At 33.6% G+C, this 21005-nt stretch overlaps 1 protein-coding gene across 2 annotated transcripts in view; it reads right to left on the reverse strand.

The window, feature by feature from the left end:
* Positions 1 to 21005, reverse strand: part of LOC110023367 (hydroxymethylglutaryl-CoA lyase, mitochondrial-like) — an 81572-nt gene that overhangs the window by 24055 nt on the left and 36512 nt on the right. For both annotated transcript variants that reach the window (XM_020722753.1, XM_020722762.1), the window contains exon 4: positions 5116 to 5295. In XM_020722753.1, coding sequence (XP_020578412.1) covers positions 5116 to 5295 — 180 coding nt within the window. The remainder of the gene's footprint in view (positions 1 to 5115; positions 5296 to 21005) is intronic.

Here is a 21005-nt window from a genome sequence, read left to right on the forward strand (position 1 = left end):
AGCAATCAGCCCCCGAGGGTGGCGGGACGCCGTTTTGGTGGAACGCGGGCCGCGGATCGAACCCCACGGCCCGCGGTCGAGCGATGGATTATTACTTCAATTCATTACTTTGAATCTGTGTACTTGGTTTTATGTGGCTCAATTGAAAGGGCTTTCTTCGACCTTAGCTGCTCTCTTTTAAGGGCCTCTCAAGAATTCTTTTCGGTCCATTACAATTCCCAGGACTGATCTAGCTATTATGGGATTGCATTGTTTTGCTTTCATCATTTTGGTTGGAATATCATTGCTTTCATCATTTTGGTTGAATTGCATTGCTGTAATCACTTATATCCAACCAATTTAGACATGGCTGTTAGAACAAGGAAAACAGTCAATTTGCTATAATCTCTTATTGCCTAAACATGGTTGTGAGAACAAAGAAAACAGACAACTTCTGCTCGTGAAGCATATATTTGTAGATTGGTGCTAGAAGCAAGGAAAAGACGTCGAAGTAGATTCACTATTACAAAGGCTTGGTTATTTATATTTGCTGACTCTATACATGCTTCTACTTTAGAACATGTGCTTTTGATACACCATTTTCAAGATGATATATCTTTGTACATTTCTATTGATTTGAGTCCACTGAAATGCTTCCAAGGTGATGTTGAGGCATCTTTGGATGACCTAGTCATTCTCAGGTAACCAGTGCTTTGATTGCCATTGGAATCTAAGGAGACTGAAATGTGGAAATGGAGTTCAGTGGTATGTATATGGTATGCATATTATTTTTTCTTATTTGTATAGCGTATTTGGTACTCACTATTAAGTGAGACGTGTATCTCAATTTTTGTATTGTTTTGAAGTTAATTTTAGCTTTTGAAGTATTAAATATATGGCTGTTACAGTTATGTTACAAACAACATTACTAAACATGAGCAAAATGGTCATTTGTCCAGAAATAGCTTCCACACAATTATTTTTACACAGCTGAAACAAACAGTCAGTCAGCTTCCCTACAGCAGCTTCTTGGGGCAGCTAAGCTGCAGCTGAAAATCTGGAAAGCTGGAAAGCAGCAGGTGCACCAAACAAAACCAAAATTCAATTGCGACCTTGCTGGTGTACTCAAGCGGGGGATCTGCAGCTATGAAAACCTTGAATTGTGGCACTTCAGGTACTGTGGTGACATGGGATGACGGTGTGTCGAATGATGTGTTGTTCAAATATGTGTTGATTGTCTGGCGTGCTAGGATTTGTCATTTGTAATTTTTTAATTGCACAACTACGGAAATATAAGGGACTCATTCAGACGATTAACTATCTAATTGAAAATTAAAGTGAAACTTATGTACATGAATATGTGATGAACGAGGCATGCAAAGGATGATTTTTAATTGCGTAAAAATTAATTCTTTCAATTTTCAATATTATGTGTGCAAGTTAGGTATGTTATTCATTCTAGTATAATGATAGTGCAACTATCAAATTAAGAAGAAATTCATCTTGTACTGAAATGAGGTTTGATTTTATTGCTTCAGTAAAATTTTTTATCTAATTTATTCTCAATATTTTGATATTGCTTGCTAGCGGCTTTGATTTCTTTCAATTTCAACAATTGGGTTTGATATGGGACTTTTGGATTTCCTCGATCATTTCAATATTGTTTAGATTCTAATTCTCATAATTATTTGTTACTTCTATAAAAAAGTAAGTTTGTTGAATTTTTAATATTTGCAATATGTAAATCCCAAATTTTATCACAAGTTTTAAATACATTGCAACATTCTTAATGTTGCATCATTCTTAATGCATATGAAACCCTAACCTTAAACCATCCTATATATCAAGTCATGACCAACTTATTAGCATGCAAAATTGGCTTATTAACAATAAATAAGAGTGAAATTGAAATCTTAAATGAGAGCAAATTAATTTAAAAGAATCACAAACATGGAAAAAACTTCAAATATACATATGCCATGATTTTTTTCAAAACAATATTTTTTAACAAATGGGAGGCAAGCTCCATGATTAAAAAATCCACAAACATGGAATGAGCTAAGCTTCCCAAACAACATATATCCTTCAATTTTTGAAACTTCAATTTTCACAAACAAAAGGCAATGAGGTATGATTATGATTCACAATTATGAATAAAGAATGACTGATACTGAAATTAACCCAAATCACAATGGAAAGGAAAAATATTATTACTGAAAGCACATTGGCGGTTACAACAAACGCACTTGAAAGGAAAATATAACGCGGAACCAAAAATCTGAAATAACAAAAGACGTGACACAACAAACTCAAACTGGGTGGATCTTGGGGGTGGTGTTATTGTTTGGCGAGGGTTTGGTCCTACGGATAGGTAGCAAAAAGTGAGTGATGTGTGGCAGCAACAAAGGAGAATGACAATGGCAACGAAGGGGAGAAGTTGCGGTAATAGAAGTAGGCTGGAAGAAGAGGAACGGATAGCTGGGCGGCTGGAAATGCAGAAAACAGCAGTAAAAACTATTTACGGGTGGATGCAGCGAGGGGGACTGCCGGCCGCAGTGATGAGAAATGTAAGAGCCTGCAACATAGTAAGAGGACTGCTGTCTAGGGTAGCAGCAGCAAAGGCAGTTGGCTGAAATTGGTGGAACTGCAGGAAAAACAGCAAAAACTGCTATTCCGGCGACTGCAACAGGGAAGGGACAATGAGGATTGACTTGGAAATGTTGCAGAAGGTTGGGGGAGGGATTATTTCCACTCGGGAATGAGATACAACCAAAGCACCACTCAAAACCTCGGATACAGCCCTCGAAGGAAGAAGCAGATGCCTGCGGTTGTCCTAAACAAATTCACGCTAAAAAAACTCCTCTCTAAACCCTAATACAACCACATATATAGGAATGGACTAAAAGGGAATGAACAGAAAGAAGGAAACTTGCTATATTGGAAAGACAACAAAAAGAAGGATCATTTGGTTCAATGTTCACATGACTGCGAGAGCCGCGGCTCGCTCTCACATCCGGCGGCTCATAAGAGGGAGACGCTCCCGCATCAATGATGCTCACAAATGTAGCTCAGTTTAAGGTTAGATTTACCTAACCCAATTAAATGATGTGATGAATGCAATCAAATAAAAGAGAATAGGATTTGCAAAAAATAAATCAATAACAAAGCCAATAATTTATTTTCTTTATGTTAAACAATAAATAAAAGAATTCAAATTTAAACAATAATATATAACCGAATAAATAAAAAAATATATAGTCATGCAAAAATAGCAAGCCATTGTAATAATCACCTCAATTAGATTCTAGATTATGTTAAATTTGAACAAAATTTAAAGCATTAACAAATCAATAACAAAATATGAAATATGAATTACATACTCATGCCAGTTAAAAGAGATGACTTCACCTGAAATTAGTTAAATGCCATACTCATACGAATTACATGTCCCACTTCCACATATAAGATTAAAAAATGTAAAAGGAAATTTTTATTCAATGAAAGATGTCCGTGTGACATGGCTCAGAATATCTATTTATAAACTCCTTGATGCAAGATGGTTCAGGACAATGATCTCCTAATGCAACTATATAATGCATTATATGAAACCATATAAGGAAACTTGAAGATTCACACATTACAAATGAAGAATTAATTCAGTATCTTTTTATTTAAATACAAACAATAAATGCAAAAATTAGAACTGCATAAAATAAGCGAGCCAAGTATTTTAATTATCACAAATTGACTTTCAGTTGTGCATAAATTGAACAAAAGCAATATCAAATTATGTAAACAAACTAAGAACACGTGACCAAAATACCAAAATAAAAAATAACAAAGAAAATAACTAAGCAACACATCAATACAAAGACATCACTTCCCCCAAATTAGGAAGTCACACTTATACGACAGTTGAAAGAAGCACAAATCCATTTTGCACATAAAGAAGGAGTCCGCACTTATACGACAGTTGAAATAATCCAGAAATAACCTGAAAATAACTCAGGAATACCCTGCGCCGCACGTAGAGCTACGTCAGGAGTCCGCACTGAAAAATTTTTGCCTTCAAAGAGTAGGGGGATTATTTTGACAAATTTCTCTATCCATATTACACGTCTTAGAATATCTATTTATAGCTTCCTCATCCCTAAGTTAGTAGAAAAGGCTGTCATAAGATTAACCTAATACAATAGCGGATAACCATTAAATTCAAATTTAAATCTTACCCAAGGAATAAGAAATTAAACAGCAATAAAAAAGTAACCTTCAATGAAAAAAATTTACATGCACGGGTGAACTTGTGAAACTGAAATTCCCCAAAATAGTAGTGGAAGCAGTTATATCTTAACTGACATCAATACTGCTGATAACAAATAGCCATCGCCTCTTGTACAAATTTCTCAAAAAAGGAACAGCAAACTTATAAGGCATCGAAACATACTTAACAATGAAAAATCCGCCATAGTAGGAATTGAAATAACTACCAGCAGTCTTACCTGCAGAGTATAGACATCATAAAGCAGAATACCATAGGTTTTAAACTTCAACATATTCATGGATCAAATCACCCTGATCTCATATCTAACCATATAAGCCAAACACAAACTAAGAAATAACAAATATAGTCCCTTTCTCAAGGCCATCATAACGAAGTTCCAAACTATAAAAATTGCAAACTAAATTAAGATAAACAACTTAATGAAAACATGTATACTCAGATAATTGCTTGATGTGAATGTTCCAACGAGGATAAATACAGAGTTCCATCAATGACAACCTAGCTCCACTAATTTAGAGGTCCTTATAAGCATTGAAGTTCAGCGTTCTTTGGTTTATTTTGTAATAGTTAGATTTCATAACTGGCTTTCATCACAATAAATGAACAGGTTACACATTCTTATTCCAATTTTTCCAATTTTATCACACAAATATCAAGTTCACAACAAGTGATGAGTGCCAATCAAAGTAATTGACAATGGATTTTATCGCTTAGAAAGCATTTAATATTTATAACATTTTAATTGATTCATATGTCAAATTCAAGAAATTGCTCCATTTTAACGTCATTAAGATGCCAACAGTCCCAAAAAAAAAAAAGAAAAAAAAAAGAAAAAAAAAACAGAAGATAGCTACCTGTGGAACCCATTTAGGAGAGACAAAACTAGTGGCCTCAACAACCATCAACCCAGAAGCAATCAGCTTATGTATCAACTCAACTTTGACAGATGTGGGTACAATATTCTTCTCATTTTGCAAACCATCCCTTGGTCCAACTTCTACAATCTTGACAAATTTTGGCAAACCACTTAACACCTGAAAATTCAGCATCAAATTTCTTGAAGGTCAATAACCTGCAGAACCTGAGGGATGTACAAAGAAGTAAATAACTAAGAGATAGTAGCAGGAAGAAAGAAAAAAATAAGGAAGCTAAGCAAATGCTTATTAATTGCAATTTGGAGATTGAAAACATGGTAAACAGTATTATTTCTTGTTCCAATAATAGGTACAACAACAGCAACAAGTCTTTATCCCACTAAGTGGGGTCGGCTACATGCATCCTTTTTCTCCATTGTGTCCTATTGAGTGTGATAATTTAATTCTAATAGATAAAGATCATTTTTATACTATATGCCCAAGTCTTTTTAGGTCTACCTCCGCCTTTCTTAACATAACTTAAATCTAAAACAACTATTATTAGAATGCAAAAAAAAAAAAAAAACTACTAAAGTCATGGATGTGATCACAAGCAGGCTATCTAGGCTTTGCTTGGAATGTCTAACGAAAAACTGCATTTCTTGCTATCCTTCAATTGAAAGCATATGTTACATATTTATATATACTCCCATCTCTATAAATTAGGAATATATCTAATATAGAAAAGATCATGTAATTAAATTTCCTCTAATTATCCTTTTTCTCCATTGTGTCCTATTGAGTGTGATAATTTAATTCTAATAGATTTAATTCTAATAGATTAAAGATCATTTTTATACTATATGCCCAAGTCTTTTTAGATCTACCTCCGTATAAAGATCATTTTTATACTATATGCCCAAGTCTTTCTAGATTTTTGTTTCAAGAATTTGTGCTAAAGATTATTGTTGTTCTTCATTAACATGCACATGAAATTTTGACAACAGCATTGTCATAAATCATCAATTTATGTAGGGATAAACAATATGGGACGTACCACGTTCATGGACTACCTTACAGAAAATACACTTAATGAATTTAAAATACACTTCATAAAAGCTAAATTATCCTAGGCATACGAATTTAAAAAAAAAATTAAATGTTATACTCATTCATGAACGCATGAAGCGACATTCAAATGAGTACAACATTGAGTACCACCCCCCCCCCCCCCCCCCCCCAATCAAACTGGAGCATAGATATTTATAATACCCAATTTATTACAAATATAGGTGACTCTAGCTCCATTAAAATCCTTTGTGAAAATGCCCCCTAATTGTTCCTCGGTTTTTATAAGAGCTGTAGAAATCAAATTTTGTTGAATCTTTTCACGAACAAAATAACAATTTATCTCAATGTGTTTAGTTCGTTCATGGGATGCATGGTTTGAAACAATATTAATTGCATCTTGGTTATCACACAACAACTTCATTGGAAGTGTCATCTTCAAACCCATTTCAGTCAAGAATTGGGACCCAAATCAATTAGCTCGAAGCTTGTGCCATTGCTGGATGCTCAGATTTTGCATTGGATTGTGACACTACATTCTATTTCTTACTCTTCCATGAGACCAAATTGTCACCACAAAACTATAATATCCAATAATAGATCTTCGATCAATCTTGAAACTTGTCTAATATATATCAAAGAAACATTCAATATTTTTATGCCCACGACTCTGATATAAAATCTCTTTTTCAGGAGCTCCTTTGAGGTAACATAGTACATATTCCAGAGCTGATCAATGATGACCTATGGGGGAAGACATTAACTCACTTATAGTGCTAATTAAATACGCAATGTCAGGAAGAGTCATTATAATGTAGTTTAATTTTCCCACTAAATTTCTATATCATTCAGGAACTTTAAAAGGCTCTCCATTCTTGATAAATTATTGAATAGAAAGCATAGGAGTATTGCATGGTTTGGCTCCTAATTTTTTTGATTCTGCTAACAAATTCAGAACATAGTTTCATTTTTGACATAAAATGTTCTTCTCGCTCTTTGATACCTCAATCCCCAAGAGTTACTTCAAGGATTCAAATCTTTAGTGTTGAACGAACTTTGAAGAAATGATTTATGTGTTAAGATTACCTTCACATCGCTTCCAGTAATAATAATGTCATCAGCATATACCACCAACAGAATGACCCCTGAAGTTGAATACTTGTAGAATGATCATTTTTTCTCTTCTGCATCACAAACTCTTCTAGTGATTGATTGAATCTTCCATAACATGCATAAGGGCTTTGCTTCAATCCATATAGTGACTTTCGAAGACAACATACTTTTCCATGCTCCCCCTGAGCAACAAACCTAAGAGATTGCTCAATGTATACATCTTCTAAAATATCACCACCCAAAAAGGCATTCTTCACATCAAGTTGGTGCAGGGCCAATTATTCATTGCAGTCAAGGATAGGAAGAGGCAAACCGAAGTCAACTTAGCTACTGAGAAGAACATGTCAAAGTAGTCAATCCCATAAATTTAAGCAATACTCTTAGCATAACCAAGCTTTAAGACGAGCTACAAAACTATCAGAATGAAACTTAACTACGAAGACCTATTCACAGCTAATAGCCTTCTTGCTATAGGGTAATTCAACTAGCGCCCAAGTTTCATTTTCAGTTTTCACTTCATCAAACATCATTGTCTGCCACCCAAAATGGGATAGAGCGAGTTGAATAGATCTCAGGATCTCAACAAAGTCAATGGAAGCAATAAACATGCAAAACGTAGAAGATAACTACTCATAGTTAACACAAGAGGAAATGGGATAGATGCATTGACGTATACCTCTTCAAAGAGCAATATGTAAATCAATATCACTAGGAGAAGGATCCACTAAGAATGAGTTTATAGGGGCCTGACTAGGATCAAACTCTTTGATATTTTATCCGACTCAATCAATTTTTATTGCGTAACATTATGATTGATAGATTATCCAACTGATCCATGTATGATCGGGAGACGTATCTCCTCGACTATCTGATAATATTTCGATCAATGGAACTAACATGCATATGCTGCTAGTTCTTAATGAAAGCATCTTAATTGCTATATTGGGGATTGACTAGGATCAGGAGGGTGAGGTCTTCTCGAGTATACATTGATAGGAGTTCTAGGCTGAGGGATTAAGGTGGAAGTGGAGTTGAACTAATAATGGGATCTTGTGATGATTTAGGCATCGATAAGGGATTAAGGTGGAAGTGGAGTTGAACTAATAATGTGATACATTCACAACTCATTAGAATCTTGTGATGATTTAGGCATCGATAAGATAAATCATTAATCGAAATAGCAGTTTGTTATCTCAATTTCCATTGCCTTGGAAGTGGAGTTTGCTATCTCAATTAGAAATAAGGTGTTGAAGGCGCTATGGGTCAAGATAGTTTGTTACCCAAAATGTATTGGCCTCCTGATTCCCGTACTTTATCAATATTCTTCTCTCTCATAAGATCATGAAAAAGACAATGGTCGGAGAAGAATAAGATATAGCAACTAAAAGCATGTGTAATCTTGCTAACAAAGATAAGAATAAAAGAGGATTAAGGTAAACTAAAGACAGACGCTAAAGATAGTGTAGGTGTAATTAATAGTGCCAAAACCATGAATATTAGAGGTAAATTCATCGGCTAAGAAGAAGGTCGAAAAATATTTATGAAAGGGGGAAAAGAGTTTTGGTTTACTTGTCACATAATTTGTGATACCAGAATCAATGACTCGTTGTGTGGAAGAGGAAAGAAGATAAGTAGCATTATTACCTGACTCAGCAAGAGCAGTGACAAAGAGAGATTTATTTAATGTTCCCTAAAATTGGATGAATTTAGCATATTCATCTCCAATTGAGAGAATCTGACTTTGAGAGGGCTCGATCAAGTTCATGGCAGTAGTAGCAAGCTACCATCGAACATTAATTTCTAGAATTCGGAGTTCTACTTCCATAATTCCCCTAAGACTGAAGTTTACTAATGCATGCATTTTTTTGGCTAGAAAGAGCACTAGCTTGGAATAAGGATGAAGCTTGAGAACTCGAAATAGTACGCAACACTCTAGTATAAGCTTCCTTTAGAGTAGTAATTCAAGGGTCAGATAGAATTTGTAAGTTAATGCCTTCATACTGGAAGTTAAGCGTGCTAGAAAACTCATAATAGCCATTTGTTCTTTTGAGCCTGTTGAATCCAAACATCAGTACTGAGGCGATAATGCATTGAATTCATAATAAAACTTTTAAAGTGCATATAATATGTGTTAAGTAATTGATCATTTTGTTCAACTTAATAGAACCCCTTATATACATCAAAGATTCAAGAAAAAATTCTCTCCCAAAAAACACAAATGCCAACTCTTCAATCTCATCTTTAATAATTCATAATGAGTAATATGATCAGATTGATCAACTTTGAGAGAGTTTCATAGTTGTATCAACGGTTGGGCATCAACTCTCGTTCACTAAGAATAATGTAAATCAGTCTCAGCTAGAGGAATGTCAATGAGGTGACTCTCCTGGAACAAAATTCTTTAGTCTCTCAATTTTATTCCAAAAAAAAGCAATGAGGTGACTCTCCTGGAACAAAATTCTTTAGTAGTCTCTCAATTTTATTCCAAAAAAAATGTAATAGATGTCATTTAACTTCTCATCCATAATTTTGGCAACTGATCAAACCAAACTTGTCACAATGCATTTTTGTTTCGTAACCATGTTATCACCAAAATATTGAAGAAGCTTGAATCAGTACTCAAAGGAACAAAGCAAAGAAACACCAGAGACTAACGATGATTCGTACGAGACGAAAGACTCCACGAACAATGAAGCCAACAAAGCTAACGAATCTGAATGAAGTAGTCGACATCGACCAAAGCAAATAAAGACAGCGCCGATCGACACAAATAAAGCAGAAAAAGACAGCGATGCAGACAAAGTCGAACGATACACGATGTCCTAATCCCGTTGCAGGATGAAGGTGATGCAGGCAGAGCAAACAAGCGATTCAAACAAGGCAGACGCATGATCCAGAAGAGAGATTCAGACAAACAACGCCGATTGACATAGGCGAATGAAGACAGTGATATAGACAAAGATGAATAATGTACGATGCCCTAATCCCGTCGCAGGATAAAGGCGATGCAGACAAAGCCAACGAGTGATTCAAACTAAGCAACTGTGTGATCCACAAGATAGAATTAGATGACACAAACAACGTCGATGAACAAATGTGGAAATCAAACGAAACAGATAACGATCCAGACGTAATACAATCGACGCCAACAAACGAACAATTCTAACAATCGATTCAAATGACGAGTGAGCAGAAGCGACAATAGCGCGTTTTTTATACCATATGAAGAAAAATTATCTTCTTATTCCTCAATTAAAAACATATGTTACATAATTATATAACCTCCTATATCTATGATTAGGAATATATTTAATATAGAAAAGATATTGTAAATAGATTTCTCTAATTAGGTTACATAATATCAAATTTCTTAATATCCACACTTTCTAAAATATAAACATTAGATTAATAGTTTTCATAATAGAATGATGTCCAAAGAACCAGTCAACCTATTATTGTAATGTCCATTTTGCATAGTTTATTGCAAAAAAAATATAGCACGTCAGAGAATTGATTATTTCCATAATAAAGTAAGATAAGTTGAATCTGAGACAAAGAAGAAAGTTAGAATTTATCAAAAAGTATAACCTGGATATACAATATTTTTCTGGCCGAGCAAATGTTGTTGCTCATGATTTGAGTCGTAAATCTATAAATAGTGCAAGCTGAATTATTAGTCAAGAGCCAGAATTGATCAAGGAAATTGATCCTTTATAGTTGGAAATCAGAATACCATATAAAGTTGGGATATTTACATCAGTTGACTGTATAACCAATTTTAATTGACAAAGTTAAAGCAGCTCAGAGGTGAGCAATGAATATCAGAAACTCATTGAGCAACTTCAAGCAAGAAAAAAAGTCGGATATGACTGTAGATGAAGATGGTGTAATAAAAAATATGTTACAGCTTTGGATGCCCTACTGTTTTTTATCTAAAATAAAAAATCTTACACGAAGCTCATCATTCAGGGTATACAATTCATCTAGACAACACAAAAACATACATGTATTTGAAGTCGATGCTCTGGTGGTCAGGTATAAAGAAAGATGTTGAGTGTGGTCAAAGTGTCAGACTTGTCAGATTTTAAAAATTGAGCATCAGAGACCAATAGATTACTACAATTACCTAAATGAAAATGGGAAGAAATCGAGATGGATTTCGTTATGGGATTTCCTAAATCCATATAGGTTCATGATAATATTTGAGTATTAATAAATAGGCTAATAAAATCAGCTCATTTTTTGCCAATTAAACAAACTAGCTCAACAGAAAAGTTAGTCAGACTGTATGTCAAAGAAATATTGCTGCGCGGGATTTCAAGGGAATCATTTTTGACAGAGATGAGAGATTCACATCCATATTGCGAAAATATAGTCAGAAAGGTTGGGGTACACAATTGCATTTCAGTACAACATATTTCAATGAGAAAGAACAATACAGGTATTAGAAGAATTGCACTATGTTCTTGACTTTGGAGACAGTGGAAAGATGACATTCAGATGATCAAATTCATCTACAATAATAGTTATCAATCCACTATTAAAATGAATCCTTATGAGCACTATAGAGCTAGAAATGTAGAACTATATTAAATTGGATTCAAGTAGGAGAAAGTCAATCTTAGCATCAGAATTTGTTGACCAAGTTACAGAGAAAATTAGATTAATCAGAGACAGATCAAAAGCTACACGGGATCGACATCAAAAACACTATGACCCAAGGCCACAAAGCAGTAGAGTTCGAGGTTGGTGATTTTATATATCTAAAGATCAGACCAATAAAAAGAACAACAATATTTGGTCAGGGATTCAAATTGGGCCCCAAATATATGGTCATTTTGAAATTATAGAAAGAATTGGTCAATTTACTTACAGACTAAGTTTACCTACTGATATGTCAGATATTCATGATGCATTTCACATTTCAAAGTTGAGGAAATTGGTTTCAAATGCAGACCAAAAATATATATATATATAATATAAAATTTTAAAATATTTTTAACATATATCTAAAAGCTTAAAAGAATTTTGGAAACAGATGTTAAGAAGTTAAGAAACACACAGATTTCTTATGTCAAGAGAAAATAAAAGCACGGGTCAGAGAAAGATAAAACTTGGGAAAGAGAACATGATATGCGATAAAAATTTCAGTTTCTATTTGATTAAATATTTAGAAATTTTGATGAAATTTTTACGATGGGAGAATCATAATACCAAATTTTGACAAATTTGATGAAAATTTTAACAATTTTAAAATATCCAAATTTTTGCATTCCCCAAAAATAAAACAAATTATTATTATTAAATTCTATGCATTGAATAGATCAATTTAATATATAACACTAGATATAACACTAGATATGAATTGTGAATATAATGGGAGATATAAAAATAGAAAGATATTATCTTAAGTAAATTAATTAAGCATATGATTAAATTCCTAATTACTAGCCTGATAGCCGACAAACTTTCTTCCACGAATTGTAGTCATGGGATGCATATAAAGGATTAGCATTAATTCAAATAGCGTTAAATATTGCATTTCTTCCCTTGTCTCCTCTCCTGAACCTTTATGCACGTGAAGGCCCGCTCGGTTCGTGTGAATGGCAGTAAGTACACGATAGGCAGAGAGCCGCAGGCTAAGGTTCGGGGTTGCAGGATGAAATCAGTAAAAGGAAAGTTCATTTTCATGCTATTTGAAGCATTCCTTGCCTACAATCCTTGTTCACAATTTTCCATGAGCTGAAATGCTTTGGCTTTCCATATCACTACTCGGAAAGGCATAAAAGTGGTCAGAAACTCCAAACTTTGGTTTGTACTTTTCGGAAGGCTGTTAGCAGAAAGCTAGGGAAAAAAGGTGGAAGAAAGGAAGAAAACAGGGAATGAATGAATAGAAGAAAATAATAAGAGAGAAGTTATGTAGGGAGACCGTTTTGAGGTAAGATTTGAACCGCAAATTATGATTTGGGTTATATGGAGATCTAAGCTAGAATTTCGTAAATTCGTGAAATTCTAAGGGGTTTATGATTCCAGTTGATTTACTCTAGCCGGCGAGCTCAATGCGAGCTTGAGAAAACTTGTCGTAGGTCGTGTTGTCGATTCAGGTGAAATAATCATGCGCTAAATTAAGAATAATACTTTTCTATAGGATTTATATGTGATTTCTTTTGATATGCGATTACATTTAGAATTTTTTCATATTGTTGAATGTCCGTGCATGATACATGAACGTCAGCTTGAACTGACACTGACGATAATTATGATTTTTATATTGTATTGATATGATAAGCATGATAATGAAATCATTGCTTGCAAGTATTCTTATCATGTGGTTTATGATTTATGATTTGCCTATGATAATTGCTCGTTACATAAATTATAATTACAGGAAAGTCGCAAATATTGTGAACGGTAGGTTATTACATCAATTTTTTCAGGTATGGATGATAAAGAATATTAGAACTTCCGACTTTTGATATTCAGACATGGAAGAAAAATTTAGGAACTATTGGTATCAGAAGAGATAGAAATCTAAGAACAGTTGGTATCAGAAAGGTCATTGATAACTGTTATATTGGGAGAGGCTAAACTTTTATAAATTGATTTAGCATTCAGGCTCGATGTGACCAACAATGACATGAAATGATATGAATGTAGTTTAGGCAAATTCATGTGACAATTCCTAAAAATGATATTATGTGATTATGAAATCTTTATGGATATGACTGCACATGAATGAAATGTACGCATGACACAATCACTACAGTTTATTGCATTTATATCATTTAACTTAAATATTTTTTGGGGATTAAAGTTTGTTTATATTTTTGTTTTCCTATCACACATATGAGTTATCAATGATCATGCACGTTGTTTCTTTTCCTTCGATAAAATCTCACTTTAGTCTCGATTATTTCATTGAGCTTTTAGCTCTTATGTTGTTGACTATCAGGAAGGAATAAGGGGCGACAGAGCGAGTATTCAATGTTGTGCAACTTTTGCAGTGTATAGTTTTGGATGGTGTACAGACTCTTGGGTATGTGTGTTTATTATGTTGGATTTTTAACAGCTTAGTATATATTTTTTGGAGACATGATTTTCACATTTTCAAATATATGAGAATGTGAATGAATTATGAATATTTGTGACGACTGAGTTAGAATGTTTCATTAGCAACTAATTCATGATTATGCAAATACGTTCTTGAGAAATTTTATCTGACTTGAGTTGTCCGCCTCTATCTCACCACGGTTGACCCTACAGGAGGATCAACTGGGGTGTGCATGTTGCACGCCCAATTATCATAAATATAGTTGTAGCAAGTGATCATGAGATTATTATTGTTCTGGTAATGAAACTCCATTCTTCGCCAAAAAGTGATACTTGCATATTCCTTCTTTTCTCCAAAGAAATATGGGATACAGTGAATCTAACGTATTAAAAAGATTGCAAACCAATTCAAATTTGCGAGATTAAGAATAAGATCTTAAAAGCAAGAAAGATGATCCATCACAAAATGCTCCAACCAACTATAAGATTTTTGGCAAGTGATGGATTTGTTAAAAAAATACTTTATGATTTTCCCAATGTATTGAATGTTGAGTTTTGAGAACTTCAAAAATTCATGTCCAGCTCTCTTGAGAGAGTTTTGTTGTTTCATGTAGAATTTTTAGAAGATATTAATTTTTTAGATAAAAAACTATCCAGAAAGAATTCGCGCTCATTTTTGCGAGGATGTTAAGATCTAGTTTCAAGTTCTTTATAGGAGAAAGACCTAAAGTTTATTACCTCTCCTAATGACATTTGGTGAGAAAGAACTTTTTATTAAGACTTAATGTTAGACGCTAAGTGTTTAGGGTATGGTAGCAACAATTTTGGTTTTAGATTGAGAAATTTCATTGCCTTTGGTTTTAGATTGGCCAACTGCCAATATAATTTTACCTCGTACTTGGGCATGAAAAATACCATTTTACCTGACATAAATTTACAATTTTGTGTAAGTCAATCACATCAACCCAACCTAACCAAAACCCAAATACAAAATCCAAATGTCTAATTGATTATCAATCCAGCCCTAGCTTTGGCCGAAGCTTTTAAATTCTCTGACCCTGCTCAACCTAACTTGCCCAACCATCTCCCTCTCTCCGCCTAGTTACCCCGAGGGCATGTATTGGTAAATGACAGGAGGGTATCAAGGACATCATCTCAAAGCAGAGTTGAGAACTGATAAAAGCTCTTAAAAATGTAAAATCATAAGAAATATTTCACTGTAACTGAAAGAACAGAAATAAATCCCCAAAACTGATGAATAATGTACACATGCAAAAAATATATATTTCATATACAGAAAGTTTTGTTCTTGCGTTTCTTCATGATCTACAAATTTAGAAAGGAAGACAAACAACCTTAAAATATTAAGGATAACTGCTTGTTTTAAATGTACTTTCATTTGTTGGCAACTCAACTTTTGGCCAAGATTATGACAAAAATGTTGTAAATGATTTCAGGAGAATATAATTAAATCTCAAAATAGTCACAAACTATTCATGTGTGATCTATTTATCTCAAAGTATCATATTTCTCCCCTTCAGAACCTCAACGTTACAAAATTAACCTAAAATAGCCCCTCATGAAAATATAATGATAAAAAATTTATCACTATAGTCCCTGAACTATGCAAACTTAATCCCAACTTACTCCGTAAAAGACCATTTTGGATCAATTTGATAGCCAAGGCATTAAATTGGTGAAATGTGATATTCTGGGACTTAATTGATTGCATACAACTAGGCAGAGAACTATTTTGAAATTCAATCCTAGAAGATAAACATGTTTTCTAAATAGGTAATTAGGTACTGCATATTCTTAACAAGACTTGCTTGAAATTTCATAGAAAAAAGTGATGCGGGAACATCGGTTGAATTACGCAATCGCAGATCCTGTAATTCAAAATTGCGGAAGTTTCGGGATCCCGCAAGACTAAATCGCAAGAGTTCCAATCTAGCAAAAATTAAGTCTCAACGATCATAGGGACAATCGAACAAGTGATTCCGTCTTGATTCAGATTCTGCACGATCTTTTGATTTTATTCCTATTTCGATTTTGCGATCGCAAGGAAGATTGAACACGTGATTCCGTCTTGATTTAGATTCTACGAGATTTTTTTTTTATTTTCTTGATTTTCTTCCTATTTTGTTATTTCTAATTAGGGTTAATTCTAATATAAGACTATTTATGAATGTATTTTGTTATTTTTGTGACTTAACTTGAATTTTACGTATTATGGAGATTGTAATATATGATTTACGCTCCAAGGAGTGTTACAACTATGTCCTTTTGTAAGTGGTGTATCTAAATCTTACTCAAGAACAGATGATGGAACCTCCTCGACGCCCGTACCTCATTACAACTGTCAATCAACGCCTATCCCCGTCCAAACGTCGTTAAACTCCCATAGTTAATTCCCTCGCTATTCCACAACCACTTCCTACGAAATCCTCTTAAATAAATTCTAAGAGCCCTAGAACAGTATCTTCTGATATAAGAGCCCGCAAACCTAAATTTCTAGGTATTTTCCTTGTTATGGCTAAAATCCTTGTTATGGCTAAAATCCAAAAAAAAAAAAAAAATTCCCATCATTCCTACAGTATAATTCCTAGCCCTGTACCCAAAACTTTCAAATCCAACCTTCCTATCTCCGCCAAAATTTCATCTCGACACTGAGACCAAAGCTTAAGCCCCTAACAAATCTTGATTTGCAATCCTACACCTGCTTAAAACCTGATCGGGAAAAAAGGACGTCATACCACCAAAGAGGAACTCTTAACGAGGTGTCTAAGAACTTACTATAGAGGATATACAACGAGAAATCTTTCAATTACAACAGAGGCTTATTGCCTTTGATAATAAACAATCCAGTGAGATAACCATTTAGATCACCCATAACAAAAACGGTGATTCATCATATTGAGAGGAAGTGAATCTATTCCAGCATGCAATTTCTACTGATGAAGTCACTACCTCGACGATTTGACATAGACTATTAGAAAAGAAGCTATAATTTTAGAATAAATGTAGAATAATTAGGTTTTAATGGTCGCATGGATCCAGATGAGTTTACTGAGTAGCTTCAGACAGTGGAGTAATTTTTTTAGTACAAGAGTGTTCCTCAAGGTAAGTTAAATTAGTAGTCATCAAGCTCAAGAAAATGCTTCAATATGGTGGAAGAACCTGAAGCGCATTCGAAAACGATAATGGTGAAGTAAGATCACCATGCGATCTAAGACGAAGAGAGAAATACAGTGCACAAATCTTCCCAAGACCTGCGTCAGAGAAACAATTTTGTGGAGTACAAAGCTGACTTTGATCAATTCATGCTGAAACGTAAGTTGGTAGAACCATAGGACCACAGAGTAGTAAGATAACTTGGAAGACTGAGGTCATCTATCAGTAAGGTGATTCAACTACAACTATATTGGTCCCAACTTAATGCATAGACCCTAGCATTCAAGGTAGAGAAACAACAACGTCACCAGATGATCGCCACACCTTATAGACAGAGTTCAATCACAAAATCAGGCAGTAAAACTACACTAAATGGAGAACCCAATTTGACCCTCCATAAGGAAAATGTGGAGACTGACAAAACTCCTAAATCCATCCAACTCGGGAAGTGCTTCAACTGACATGGCTTTAGGCACATTGCATCAAATTGTCCAAACATAAGGATGATATCTTTCACTGAGTGGGATGAAGTGCAGAAGTCATAATGTGAAGACCCAAAAAAGAATGGGAGGAGTATCATCTTATAACTGACTAGGGAGAGAAGATGATTCAAGCTGAGCTCAAGAGGGAGACTCCAACAGCTTACCAATAGTTATCCTAGAAGGTAATGAATCTGAGATAATGAGCATTCATATAAAATTTGAGGATGTCATGCCTATGGATGTGTCACATTCTTGTGGGCCGACCATGGCAATATAATGAGTACATTTCATGATGGCCTCAAAAACATATACTCATTTATCAAGAACAGGAAGCATATTATAGTTCTGCCATTGGAGAAGACAGTCTACCCCCTATGTTGTCACTATTGAGAGCAACCCATTATATCATCATTTCAGATACAGATGAGAATGTTTTGATCTATTTCTAAAATATTCTATGGAGTAAACTGGGTACTAAGTCTTATGTAAGTTTACCAAGTTCGTCACTAATACATGGTTAGATACAAGTAGTGATCAGAAATCTCCTTATGTCTTGCGGGAAAGAACATCTGATAATGGGATCCAAGTCCTCCGAAAGAAGAGGGAAAAAGCATCTCCTAGTCAAAAAGAATGAAGCAGGAGCATCTAATGAATTACGAGATCGCAAATCCTGTAATTTTGAATTGCGGGAGTTTTGCGGTCCCCCAAGACCGAATCACAGGAGTTCTGATACAACGAAAATTTCGTTTTCGTAATAGCAATGAAGATCGAACATGTGATTCCGTCCCAACTCATATTGTGAATGAATTTTTTTCTTTTAAGATTTTCTTCCTATTTCATTATTTTTAATTAGGGTCCTTTCTATTATGAGACTATTTATGCATGTATTTTTTTTGTTTTTGAGACTTAGCTTGGTTTTTATGTATTGCGGAGATTGTAATATCCGATTTATGCTCTAAGAAGTGTTGCAACATTTTCCTTTTGAAAGTTGTGCATCTATATCTTGCTAAAGAATAGGAGGTGGATCCCCCTCAACATCTGCATCTCGTCTTTTCATCGTTCTCACACTATTTTTAATCCGGACAGACGTCAAACTCCTCCAAATGTTATCCAACAATAGTTTTATCTCATCTTTCCCTCCAAATGTCGTTGATATCCCATAATATCATTCTATTGCTATCCCACAACCCTTTCCCCGGTTCCTAAATGCCTTTTAGAAGCCCAAGAATGGTATCACAAAAGCTAGTGATTACTAGGGATAGGAGGAACATTTCTATTTATAAAAATTACTTTAAAGGTTTTTTCTCTTACTTTCTTAAGAGCGAATGACTTATGAGTAAATATATGTTTGCCTAAAAATATTTGGCTTTACATTTTCTTAAATTTAATGTGTTTCTTGATCAATAACTATCAATTTACTTCTCCTTGGAATAGTTTTGTGGCTAGAATTCTAATAACACCTCAATTTCTAGAATAGTAACAAGAAGGGGAAACCATCTGTTATTTTCGGGAAGTTGATGTTGCTACTTTCAATTAGCACTAAGTGGAAATTAGTTTAATGACGTCAAATACCCTTCTGAGATGGAAATTGTTTGGGCAAATCTTACCTAAGGATATGAAAACCATTTGATTATGTCAATGGCTATTATAGATTGAATTCATAAATCCTCTCTGAAATTGATAATTCTTGTAAACCTACTTGTGACACTAGTTTTAACAAAGTCTAAATGTTTTATTTTCCTTCATAACTATGGTGTCAAATTAGTAAGTTTAGAAAGCCTCTACAATTCTCAACCTATTTTTGGAGAAGAAAAATAATCTTTCGTCACGAAGAGGCATGGGATTTGGAATTACAAGGCAGGTGCACAGTCGGACGCTGGAAAAATAAATTTTTCTATATTTACCTTCTATAACTAATATTTAACAAATAAAAGTCACTACAGAAAAGAGATAAAACTAAAGCAGTTATAAATTTACCTTAGATCAGATTGTCCCGTCTTTTATAAAAATTTTATCTTCTATCACTCATCTTTTCATCAATTAATTAAACATGAAATGTTAGTTTAAAACAACAGTGAGCTAACAAATACTAATAAATAATCATACTCTTAGACTATAATAACAAAATGAAAAAACAAAAATATGCATGCCAGTTAAACTTTCTTTAAATCAATGTAAGAACATTTGAAGGTTTGTATTATCTAATATTATCATTCAATGTCTTGTTGTATTGTTTATATATCGATATCTTTTTAATCTACTTACAATCATCACATGACTACCGTCTAAAATTATGTTAATTAAGATATATCAATAAAAATATTTTTTTTCTATATATGTGCACGAACACCATAACCCGCTAATACCATAAAGATGCGAACTCCGTCATAACCAAGCATACACATGCAAGCAAGCAAAATAATAAACCTAATTTTAACTTTTTTTTCATAACATTCAACACATATATAATATATTTAATTATGGGTTTGATGGACATATACAAATATCAGTGACATACAATTCAATATAATCCAATAAACTTTAAAACAAATAAAATTATTTTAATTTTAGTAAATTATTTTAATTTTAGCCTTGCCATATAAAATTTATTTAAATAATTAACAATGCATCAGATTTAGAGGAAACCAAATGCTACTATAATTTATAAGTACAAGTGCTCACCTCAAAACAGTATAACTTGTCTTAAATCTTCAAACACGCTTAATTTGTCTCCAATATTTAGCTGCATATAATATAATAAAAAAAATTTAAGCATATCATTAATAATGTTTAATTAATCTTTTAATTATGTATTTAACTATTAATTAGAAACTTTTGTTTTAAGTATTCATGTTACTTTAATTTGATTATCAAAACTATAACTTAATCAATATTTATGATTTACATTAAATTTTATTCAATATAATATTCACTCAAATTTAAATAAATAATTGTAAACTTTATTTTTATATGTCAAATAAATCTTTCATACTATTATTATTA

This window comes from Phalaenopsis equestris, unplaced genomic scaffold, assembly GCF_001263595.1.
Source record: "Phalaenopsis equestris unplaced genomic scaffold, ASM126359v1 Scaffold000002, whole genome shotgun sequence".
In the NCBI taxonomy this organism is placed as follows: domain Eukaryota; kingdom Viridiplantae; phylum Streptophyta; class Magnoliopsida; order Asparagales; family Orchidaceae; genus Phalaenopsis; species Phalaenopsis equestris.